This window comes from Phodopus roborovskii, unplaced genomic scaffold (genome assembly GCF_943737965.1).
Source record: "Phodopus roborovskii unplaced genomic scaffold, PHOROB, whole genome shotgun sequence".
NCBI classification, from domain to species: domain Eukaryota; kingdom Metazoa; phylum Chordata; class Mammalia; order Rodentia; family Cricetidae; genus Phodopus; species Phodopus roborovskii.
Genome location: NW_026126540.1, coordinates 26788565 through 26800512, shown reverse-complemented (window position 1 = coordinate 26800512; position 11948 = coordinate 26788565). Strand labels below are relative to the sequence as shown.

General features: G+C 44.4%; 1 protein-coding gene across 1 annotated transcript; it reads right to left on the bottom strand.

The window, feature by feature from the left end:
- On the bottom strand, window positions 1–2397 carry LOC127232981 (histone-lysine N-methyltransferase SETDB1-like). Its single transcript, XM_051199303.1, has 2 exons — window positions 2091–2397; window positions 1–80 (listed from the first exon to the last, which is right to left on the bottom strand). Exons 1-2 carry the CDS (start codon window positions 2348–2350, stop codon window positions 77–79), a joined length of 264 nt encoding a protein of 87 aa, XP_051055260.1. The 5' UTR covers window positions 2351–2397; the 3' UTR covers window positions 1–76.
- Between the last annotated feature and the right edge of the window lie 9551 nt (window positions 2398–11948).

Here is an 11948-nt window from a genome sequence, read left to right as displayed (position 1 = left end):
TTCCGAGTGCTGTATTTCTTAACTTCTTGTAACAACCCAACTAACCTTCTGATCTTTTGGAATTCGGCTCCCAGCATCACCTATGGAAGATAATAACATCAATGACTATATGGATGTAGGCACTGGAATTTTCCATGAAACAATAAATAAATGAACTCAAATTATAAGAAGGAAAACATTATTGACTAAAGCAATTCAAAAGTCTGGGATGGCCGGGTGGTGGTATAAACATTAGTAGTAACAACAGACGCAGGTGGATCTCTGAATTTCAGGGAAGGCTGATATAAAGAGTAAGTTCCAGGACAGCCAATGCTACACAGAGGGATACTGCCCCAACAAAACAAGTCTGGGCATGTGGCTCAATGGTAGAGTGCTTGCATAGCATGTATACAGCCCTGGGTTCAATCCCCAGCATCAACAAGGAAAACAAAAAGCTCTAAATAAATACATATATAAAAATGTTGAAGGAAAGCAGAGCCTGGTGACAACCCTACCAACCCAACTACTTGAGAGACTGAGGCAGAAACACGGCACCCACTGTGGCTACAGAACAAGAGTTAGGCCAGCCTGTGCAATTCAGACCCAGTCGCAAAGTAAAAAGTAAGGCAGGGAAGGAGGGTAGTTTATACTTTGAGCTGCATACCAAGAGCACATAATGAGTCAAAACACCAAACCAAACAAAAACTAGAGAGACAGCTCAGTGGTTAAAAGGTACACTTTTACAGGATCCTGGTTGGGTACCTAAAATCCACATCAGCAGCTTATACTTGTCACTATATCTCAGAGAACCTGGTGCCCTCTTCTGAGCTGAGTTCAGTTACACTCACATATATATCCCCAAACACTAGACCTTAAAAAAAAAGATTTACTTAATTATTTCTTATTAAATGTCTGCACTATGGAAGAGAGCCCCAGACATCATTATTGATGGATGTGCAGTTGCTACATAGGGAAACTTTGTCTCAAAAACAAAAAACAAAACAAAAAGAGTAGAGACATCAGTTTTCAACTAGTTCATCAACAATTCAAAATTCCCAAGTGCAATACTAACAATGTCTACTTGGTTATCTGAAGTTGTGGTGACAATCTGATTGGAATTTGTTAATGTTTCACAGTCAAAAACAGCAAGTTGAGAGGATGAGGATGTAGCTCAACTGGCAGAATGATTACCTAACCCTTGGTGCTATCCCAAACACAACACATAGTCCTGGCATGCTGACCCACACCTATAATCCCAGCACTCAGGATGCAAAAGACAATGATCAGGAGGGCCGAGATCATGCTCATCTACAAAACAAATTCAAGGCCACACTCTAGTATTGGGGAGACCCTAAAAACCAACCAAACAAAAGCTGGGACGCTTTGACTGCAGCACTGACAGGCAGATCTCTGCAAGTTTCAGGCCAGCTAAAACTAAACACTGAGATTCTGTCTCACAACAAAAAGAAAAACAGAGCTGGGTGGTCTGGCAAATGCCTTTAGTTCCAGCATTCAGGAAGCTTAGGCAGGCAGATCTCTGTGAGTTCAAAGACAGCCTGATCTGCAAAGTGAGTTCCTGAACAGCCAAGACTGTTACTGCTACACAGAAAAACCCTATCTTGAAACATCCCCCACCCCACCCTCAGGATGCAAACAAACAAACAAAAAAGCAAAAAACGGAAAACATCAACTCTACAACCTTCACTTCCTGGAGATCTTACTAAAGAAACAAAGTTCACTAAAGGAGGAAGACAAAGGACCCAAACCTTTAACCTCCCTACTGCTGACCATGCACCAGCTACCATACACACAGGTACAAGTGGATGCTGCAACTCTGCACTCTGCACCCTGAGGAAGGCCGGCAGGGGCGGCCCTGCCTTTAGTTCCAGCACTCGGGAGGCAGAGGCAGAGGCAGGTGGATCTCTGCCACTTCCAGGCCAGCCTCGTCTACAAAGCTACACAGAGAAACCCTGTCTTGAAACACCCAAAAAGCCAAAACCAAAAACAAGCCCTGAGGAAGCGTAAGGTCCCACACGACTGAGCTTTGCCATGAAAAATCGCAGTAACAAGCCTGCAAACGGACATGCACTTTTGCTTGCACAAACCCTCACCTGGACGCATCGTCAAGGAGCTGGTCCACATAAGCCACCTCAGACTCCTTCTGTAGCACCCACGTCTCCAGCTCTGCTAGCTGCTTTTTGCGCTGCTGTATACAGTCCATCTTCTCCAGCTCTTCATCAATGAATTGACGAAGTTCCTCCATAGAGATGCCCAGCTCTTCAACCACTGCCTGCTGCAGCTCAGTAATGTCTTCAGAGTCAGCTGCAGCTGTTGCTGCATCCAAACTAATGCACCCCGGGAGGGAGGACATGCTTCTGCCCTGTGAGAACAAGGAACTAAAATGACTCTAAGATCAACACACGCACAATTCAGCCTCGTCGTAAAACGCACTCCTATCCCGCAAGCTCTTATTCACAGTCTGTTCTCTCCCCTCCTTCACCGGGAGATTTTTCTGGGGAAACTCACCTCATCACGCAGACCAACGGACCTGAGTCACAACTAACAGCTCAGAGAGCTTGGACAACACCAATCTGCAACTGGGAGCTACCCAAAACAATGTTGCAGAAAACTGAGGCGGGCTTATCTACAAAGGAAGGTATTTCTGTGTGTCTTTATTAGTAAGACGAACTTGTCTCTACACTGTGTCTAACCTGAAGTACCACGTCCACCGGACACTGCTGCTCCGTAATCAACTAATCGCATCTTGGGTTCTTTTGCCCTTTTTTCTCTCACGTAACTTTGCTTCCCCGTGGAAAGCAATTCCTACGACCAGGCAGGCAGGGGGATGCCGCCCAGGGGAAGGGGGTCTCTGCTGCACCAGGCAGGCCCCGGAGTCTACGTCCAGCAGGAAGGAAGGAAGAAGAACGGAAAGGCAGAAGTGCAAGCTCTTTCCCACGAACGCGGCCAAGCCCGCCGCAGAGGCGACACTAACACCCCCTGCCATCAGCGCGCACGGGTCCCGCCGCCTAGGGCAGCAGCAGCCCCGGCCCGCTCCCGCGCCTCGCCGCCGCTCGGCCTCGCCCACCCGCCGCCGCCGCCGCCGCCGCCGAACCGCGCGCCCCGGCCCCGGCCCCGCCCCTCGCTCTCCGCCAGCTTTCTACACACAGCTGCGACCTCCCGCAAGCAAACCACCCGGGGCCGCCTCAGCCTCCGCCTGCCTCAGTCAGTCCTCACGACTCCGGCTCCAAGCACGCGGGCCGCGTCTCTCTCCACACGGACCCCAGGTTTCGGCTCCAGGGCTCGGCCTGGCAGACACACACACACGAACCGACGGCAGAGAGAGATGGGGTGCGGAAGCAGCGTGAGGGAGACGAGGGGGAAAAGCAAAAGGAAGGCCCGGAAGCAATGTCGAGCGCCCTTCCGGTCCGCGCGACGGTAGCCCGAAGAGGTCAAATTTCATAGCCTAGCGCGGCGGGATAAGGGCTGTGGGGAACTAGGAAGATTGTTCTTGCCCGAAGCAGGCGATTTCCAAACAAGGAAAGCAGGGTTTGTCATGTCTATTTTACAGTGGTCTATTTTGGAGACAGGGATTCTCTGTGTAGCTCTGGCTGTCCTAGGACTCACACTGTAGACCACCTGCCTCTGCCTCCCAAATGCTGGGATTAAAGATGTATACCACCACCACTGCCTGGCACCCACTCTGTCTCTCTGCCCCCTCCCCGTGTGTGTGTGTGTGTGTGTGTGTGTGTGTGTGTGTGTGTGTGTGTGTGTGTGTGTGTGTGTAATAGCTATAAACTTTTATTTTTACAAAGGTATTTTTAAAGCTGGCCATTGGGAAGCAGAGTAGATTTGGAAGTAGATATCTGTTAGCCTGATCTACATAGTGAATTCGAGTTCTACAACAGCCAGAGCTACACAGTGAGACCCTGTTTCTAAAAAAAAAAAAAAACAAATATATATGTGTGTGTTATAAATTTTATTTTTATATAATATATCTCCTTGTGTTTTACTGTGATGAACCAGTCTGACTCCATCTTAAGATTAAAAGCCATCTTGTTACAAGATCAAAATAAGTTCATTCCTGTTTTCTGTAAAACTTGGATTTGACCAGGTCTTGACACATTTTCTGGAATTTACATGTTCTACACACTATACCCTAACCACCAAAACATAGATAAGATGATCTGCCAAATAATTTTGAGAAGTTCAGCCAACTTCCTACAGAAACAGAATTCCTTGGGATATCCCCCAACCTTTGAAAAACCCCTAGTCTTGCAGTTTGGGGAGGTATAAAACCACACCTTCTCCTTTGTTCAGTGCTGTTTTCTCAAACCCCCAAATTAGGGAGACAGCCTGTATGACAGAAAATAAAGATGGCTTAATTCAACCAAAGAATTTGGGTGATGGCCTTTATGCATAGTCCTCGCAGTCAGGGGGATTAGTACACTACATCTGTATCTGCACCCTACATGCTAGCCTGGTGTTCACAAAGGTCAAACTGGGGCATTAAATACCCTGAAACTGGAGTGATCGATGCTTGTGAACATCAGATGGATGTGGGACCTGAACCCAGGTTCTCTTGCAAGAGCAACAAGGGCTTATGACCACTGAGTCATCTCTCCAACCTAATTATAAATTGTTTTGTTATTTTGAGACAGGGTTTCTCTGTATTGCTTTGGAGCCTGTCCTGAAACTCCTGTAGACCATGCTGGCCTGGAACTCACAGAGATCTGTCTGTCTCTACCTCCCGAGTGCTTGGGTTAAAGGTGTGCGCCACCAATGTCCGACCATTAACTAGTTTTTACGGGCACTTATGTAATATATAAGTGACCTCTTGTCTTTCACAGGTTTTTTGTTTGTTTGTTTGTTTTGAGACAGGGTTTCTCTGTCTGCCCTAGCTGTCCTGGAACTTGCTCTGTAGACCAGGCTGACCTCAAACTCACACAGATCCGCCTGCCTCTGCCTCCCAAGTGCTGGGACTAAAGGCATCCGCCACCACCACTCAGCTTTCACAAATATTCTGTAATGCAGTGTAACCTATCTCACCAAGTATTCCATCAGAAGCTCATGTTTTAAAAATCTGTAATGTTCTCTTATGAAAAGCCAGAGACCTGCAGATTGATTCCAAATATAATAAAAACCAACAAGGTAAGAAGAGATATGTTTAAACCATTAACAGCAACAGATTCAAAGTAGGAAGACAGGTTAAAATATGAGAAGAAAATGCTAATAAAAACAGCAATATTGCCTTGGAACTGTCAGATAAAACAGAAACCCAGGGGAACTCCATTGTGTGGGGGTAAGGATGGTCTCAATTAGCCTTCCAAACATCACCGTGCGTTTCTCATGCTCCTGGTGCCATGTTTCATCTGCTTCTATCAACATGGTCTCATTGCTTAAATGCTTGTTGTGTACCCTCTTTAAGCGCCTGAAGATCTTGAATCAGCCTTTCCTTGAAAGTTTCCTTTGATGTTTTTTTCTCCTCTTGTGTTTTGTGTGTGTGTGTGTGTGTGTGTGTGTGTTTTAACCTCCTCTGGTTCTACTCAGTCTTTGGCTCTTCTTCAAGGTTTGGTCCAGATATCTCAAATATCTTCTGGGTTTCCTTCCTCTTTTTGTGTGTGGGGTTTCCTCTTGCTTCCTTCTGCACTTCTTTCTGCCCACTCATCTTTGAATGCAAGCACTTCCAGCACAGAACTAGTCAGTTTCTTTCTCCCACTGTTTTAATATTGGGCATTGCAAAAGAACAGTTTTGCAGATGAGATGGTGAAATTCAAGCAAGTGCTCCCCTCCTTAGCCTGGCCTCACATAGGCCACATGCAGAGATGAAGAAAGCTGGCACCCAGATGGAAACCCCATGTCTGTGCATTGCATGTGCAGTGCCCGTGGTGGCCAGAGACGGTGTCAGATTCCCTCAAACTGGAGTCACAGAGGGTTTCAAGCTGCTGTGTTTGTTCTGAAACCAAACCCACGACCTGTGTAAGAGCAGTTGTGTCTTCCCTTAAAGGACAGTGGGGCTTATCAGTAGGAAGCAAAGTGGAGCACAATAATTGATGTACATAATATCAGCACTTTGGAGATGGAAACAGGAGACAAATGGCTCAACATTAGCTTTATGCTTCCCTGTTGAATTTGAGGCCAGCCTGGAGATGGGGGAGAAAAAAGGATCAGACATTTAAAACCAGTTACATGAGACCCACTCAAGGCACTGAAAAAAAGAAGGGGGGAGGGCAGGAGGGAGGGAGGAAAGGAGGGAGAGGAGGAGGGAGGGAGGGAGAAAAGGGAAAGAAAGAGAAGGAAGAGGGGAAGAGATGGGGGAAGATTTGGAAAGAATATGGATTTCTGTCTCCAGAAATTCATAATTACAAGGCTTACTCAAACAATGGCATACTCTTCATCTGTTTTTAGAAAAATTACAAAAGGTGATTACGCTATGGTTTAGTTGGTGTGGTGTCTGCTGGTAAAAATAAAATCTCCTCATTGGTTTAACAAGGAGTGGAAGCTGGTGAAATGCCTCAGTCTCCCCATGAGAACCTGAGTTCAGGTGCCAGAACCCAAGGTTAAAAAAGGTCAGGCCGATCTATGTAACCCATGGCTGGGAAGATGGAAGCTTGCTGGCCAGCCAGCTTAGCCTAGTTGATGAGATCAGGAAGTGTCTCCCTTAAAACACCAGAGGAAGTCTTCTGGCCTACACTGTACTACAGGCAGGAGTGTGCATGCACACTCTGACACTCACACACACACACACACACACACACACACACACACACACACACACGAATGTACATTCACACAAATACATACATGCATGCATTGAAAAAGTACCACAGGGATACTTTTGCTACTGACATAGAATCATGTTCAAATTTAATATTTGGCTAGAGGTGTAGCTCAGTTGGTAGAGTGCTCTCGTGGTACATAGGAATCCTTGGTTCTATCCCTGTGCTTCATAAAAGCAAGCAGTGTAGTGGTACATGCATCTAAGCCCAATACTTGGGAACGGGAGGAAGAGGATAGGGAGGCAGGTCCAGTCAGGGATACCTGTCATTTTTTTTAATGAATTTTTAAAAGATTTTTCTATTATGGCCGGGTGGTGGTGGCACACACCTTTAATCCCAGCACTCAAGAAGCAGAGGCAGAGGGATCTCTGTGAGTTCAAGACTAGCCTGGTCTACAAGAGCTCGTTCCAGGACAGCCTCCAAAGCCACAGAGAAACCCTGCCTCAAAAAAAAAAAATCTATTAGGTATAGGTATAGTGTCTGTCTACATGTACACCTGCAGGCCAGAATAGGGCACACAGATCTCATTATAGGTGGTTGTGAGACATCATGGGTTTGCTGGGAATTGAGCTCAGAACCTCTGGAAGAGCAGCCAGTGCTCTTAACCTCTGAGCCATCTCTCCAACCCAGATGCCTGTCATTTAAAAACAAACTGAAATAAAATATTTTTTTTAAAAAGATGGTAGGTAGCCAGTCAGTGGTGGCACCCACCTTTAAGCCTAGCACTTGGGAGGCAGAGGCAGGTAGATCTCTGTGAGTTCGAGACCAGCCTACTACAAGAGCTAGTTCCAGGATAGGCTCCAAAGCTCCAGGGAAACCCTGTCTGGGGGGGGGGATGTGGTAGGAGGGGTTGGGCACTTAGCTCAATGTAAAACACACACACAGATACACACACACACACACACCTCATCTTTGAGAAGCCTACAGAGAAGCTTTCTTCATATTTTATTTTCTTCCCAGTGAGTGTCTCTCTCTTCCTCCTAACCCTCCTGCTTAACTCTATATTAAAATACCATAATGAAGTCTCAAACTCTGCTGGAAGAAAGAAAATAAATGAAAAGAGAGCAGAAGATTACTTTGTGATTTTGCTTAGCACACCCAAATTGCCAGGATTATTAACCTTGAGCTTTGAGGCTAGTATTGCATGAAATAAGGATGGTGTGAATGGAGCATAATGAGACAGCTCCTGCAAATATGGGCTGTGTTCACAGTGGACATGCTGGGGAAGGATGCTTCACAGTGCTCCAACCCAGTAAGGAGGTATCAGGTTTCATCGTACTACTCAAATGGCAAGCAACTGAAAGTGTACAATTTGCTTATTTCCGATACTTTCCATTTGGTAGTTTTGGATCATGATTGACTGAAACCTCAAGGAACTAAAATCCCCAGAAAATGAAACTGTAGCAAGTGAGATGGTCCAGTGGGTGAAGGCATATACACACATGCACACACACACAGTAAATAAATGAGTAGAATGATTTTTTTAAGGTGAGTGCAATGACTCGGTGAATAATGACTCTTCTAGCTAAGTCTGATGGCCTGAATTTGGTCCTCAGGACAATAGTGAAATCATTACAAAGGGACAATTGTTGTGGACTCTTAGTTTAATATGTACTGCATTTTTTTATGCTGTGGAACATTTGTTAAAAGACGTATTGCATTCTTTTGTGTTGCATTTGTTTAACTCTGTAAAGCTGTGTTTCTTTGCCTGCATAAAGCTCCTGATTGGTCTAATAAAGAACTGAAAGGCCAATAGCTAGGCAGGAGAAAGGACAAGCAGGGCTGGCATGCGGCGAGAATTTAGGAGGAGAAATCTAGGGAAGAGGGCTAGGAGCAAAAAAAAAAGGAGGAGAGAAGGACACCAGGGGCTAGACACACAGTCACACAGCTAGCCATAGATCAAGAAGGAAAGAAAGATATATAGAATAAAGAAAGATTAAAAACAAACGCAAAATATAGTTAAAGAGAAATGGGATAATTTAAGTTAGAAAGACTGGCTAGAAACAAGCCATGCTAAGGCTGGGCATTCATAAATAAGAACAAATCTTCATATATTTATTTGGCAGCAGGGTGGTGGGCCCCCAAAGAGTTACAAAACACAACTAACAACTATAGACAATAGTTCAATAGTTATCCTCGGTACATACGGATAACAAAATCTATGTATGCTCAAATTTCTTATGTAAAATGGCATGGTGTTTACATTCATCTGTGAACAACCTGCTGTATGTTCTTCTAATTTTTGTCTGTATGTGTTTGTGTGTGTGTCCATATGATGACAGTCAGCATTATCAGCAAGTTTCCTGTGATTTTCACAATTCCCTTAGTGGGTTATATAAAGGGACAGAAATGTGCCCTCTCGGAGCTCTGGAGAGCAGATGTCTGCAGACTTCACCTCTGATTCATCTCTTCAACTCCAAAGCCACAGCTTCTATTGTCAGAAAGAGCATTAATACTTTCACAGAGGGTGCTAGAGAGATTACTCAGTGGTTGAGAGCACCCAGGATCTGTTTCCAGCATCACATGGTGCCTAACAACTGTCTGTAACCCCAGTTCCAGGAGATCTGATGCCCTCTTTTCTGATCCCCACAACAATGAACATATGTGGTAAACACACATACACTCAGGCACATATATACCTAAGATAGATAGATAGATAGATAGATAGATAGATAGATAGATAGATAGATAGATAGATTTTTAGATTTTAAAGATTTAATGGAAGGCCAAACTGGTATAAATATCTTAACCATCTAGAGTTTATTTTCTAATGCATGATAATTTTCACTATTCATCAGGGAAAAAATGACTAATACATTACTGAAAACATTTCAAACAACATCCAAGTGTTGCAACACAATAAGGAAATACTTTCCAGTACTTAGCCCAACAATTGAGCCCAACTTCTGCTTCCTCTCAAGCTAAAGGATTCAAACTTTGAGGTTATTCTGTGTTCTTTCACTTACAATATGACAAACTCCAGAAAGCTGTTTTCAGCTGCAAACTGAATGTGATTTGCCTGGCGTGGTGGCTCATGCCTTTAATCCTAACACTGGAGAGACAGAGGCAAGGGAACTTTTGTGAGTTCAAAGCCAGTTTGATCTAATAGTGAGCTCTAGGTCAGCCAAGAGCTAGACAATAAGACCCTACCTCCACAAGATAACAACAACAACAATAATAACCTTTCCATGTTTGTACATTCCTGTTAACTCTAACTATTCAGTTACCTGGTAGTCAATAAAACACTCCTTACCATGCCAAAAGGGCGGGGGGACTATAAAATCAGATTTTCCATTTTTGTGGTATTGTGCGACACTATACCTGGAGAGATGTGAACAACCCCAGCTAGGAAACCAATGACGGACCAAAGTAAGGGTACTTCCAAAACCCGACATGATAAACTTTTACTGGGATCATTAACAGGACTGTGAATGAGGGGTTACTTAAAGGAACAGAAATGACTCAAAGAAAACTCTCCACCAAAAGCCCAACCCAGCATAGCCTGGAAAACTGACTCACAGTACACCTTGCAGGCAATTGGACAAGCTGATGAGTGTTTCTTCCAGGCCTGGCAGCTGGTTGCTGCCTTTTCCAGGAAGCTTGAATAGTGGCCAGAGCCTGTTCTGGGCAACTCAGCTTGAGACTTGATCTCAATAGTCCTTCCAACTTATGTAAGTTTGAGGAAGGAGGGACCAAATGCATCTCCTCCGTTTCAAGGACTTCCTGAAGATTTTGAGTTATTGACTTCTTGAGTTTTAAGGAAATTCCCTACAGGATGGAACTTTTCACTTTGCTTTATAACATCATATGTGTTAAGGAGCTTTCGTTCAAGATTTCAGAATGGTTCATATCAGAAGAAATTACTATACAACAAACAGAAATAAAAATTAAGATATTAGAGAGAGCACTTACTGAGAGGGCTGCCCAGCCAGACTAGAGCCATGATAGGTTTCTAATAGCCTCTGCCAGGGACCACACCTTAGTTTTATTACTTATCTTTGGTTGCTGGCTGGAGCTGAGCAAGCAGTTCTCAGGAAAACTGCAACTCTGGGGCAACCAATCAGTAGGCACCTACAGCCTTCTGCTAGCTACCTGAAGATGGATTCCCTCCCCTCTAACCACTAGAGCCACCTACCAATCCTATGAACTTTTTATTTAAACCCACCAATCAGCCAAGCTCTCCTCCCTGGAATTCCCCTAACGCTGCTGAAAAGGAGCAGCTCCAGCATGTTGGTAATGTTAATAAACACTTGCTGACTGCATACGTGATTGGTTGCCTCTGATAGGGCGACTCATGATCCCTAACACCAGCTAAGAGCACTGGCTGCTGTCCAGAGCACCCAGGTTCAATTCTCAGAACTCATAAGCCAGCTCATAACCCTCTGTAACTCCACTTCCAGGGGATCCAGTCACCTCTTCTGGCCTCCATGGGCACATGCAAGAGATAAACAGACATACATGCAGAAAAAAACCCACACATACACATTAAAAATAATTTAAAAATTAAGAAACTAATTGGTTGTAAGTAGAGCAGTATGACACAGCATAAAAATTCAGCATTGACTGGGAGGCAGAGTTGGGAGTTAGGAGTTCTCTGCCAATCCTAACTACATAGAAAGAGTACAAAGCCATCCAGGGCTACAGATCTTGTTTCAAAAAACAAAATCAGGAAGGGATGTGTCAGAAAGAAGAGTTCCAAAGGCAGAGAATGGAATGGTCCATGCATACTGTCAAAACATATAAATGTATTAGATTGACAAAGAGTATATTTTTTAAAAAATTTAAGATTTGCCAGGTGGTGGTGGCTACATATGGCTTTATTCCCAGCACTGGGGAGGCAGAGGCAGATAGATCTCCGTGTTTGAGGTCAACTTAGTCTACAGAGTGAATTCCAGGACATTCAGAGTGGTTACACAAAGAAAACCAATCTCAATTAAAAAAAAAAATCCCAGATGCCAAGTGTGATGGTGCATGCCCATAACTCCTATACTTGGGAAGTATAGGAAGAAGGTCAGATGATCAAGGCCAGACCCTACCACAAAAAAGTTTGAGTCCAGCCTGTGCTACATGAGCCTCTGCCTCAAAAAAAAAGTAAATTAATAAATAAAAATTAAATAAATTTTAGGCTAAGAGCGGTGGCACATGACTTTTTAATCCTAGCACTGGGGAGCAAAGGTAGATGGATCTCTGTGA

Bases quoted from the DNA above. Each gene is read 5' to 3' on its own strand.
- LOC127232981 (XM_051199303.1), bottom strand. From the start codon at position 2,350: ATGTCCTCCCTCCCGGGGTGCATTAGTTTGGATGCAGCAACAGCTGCA.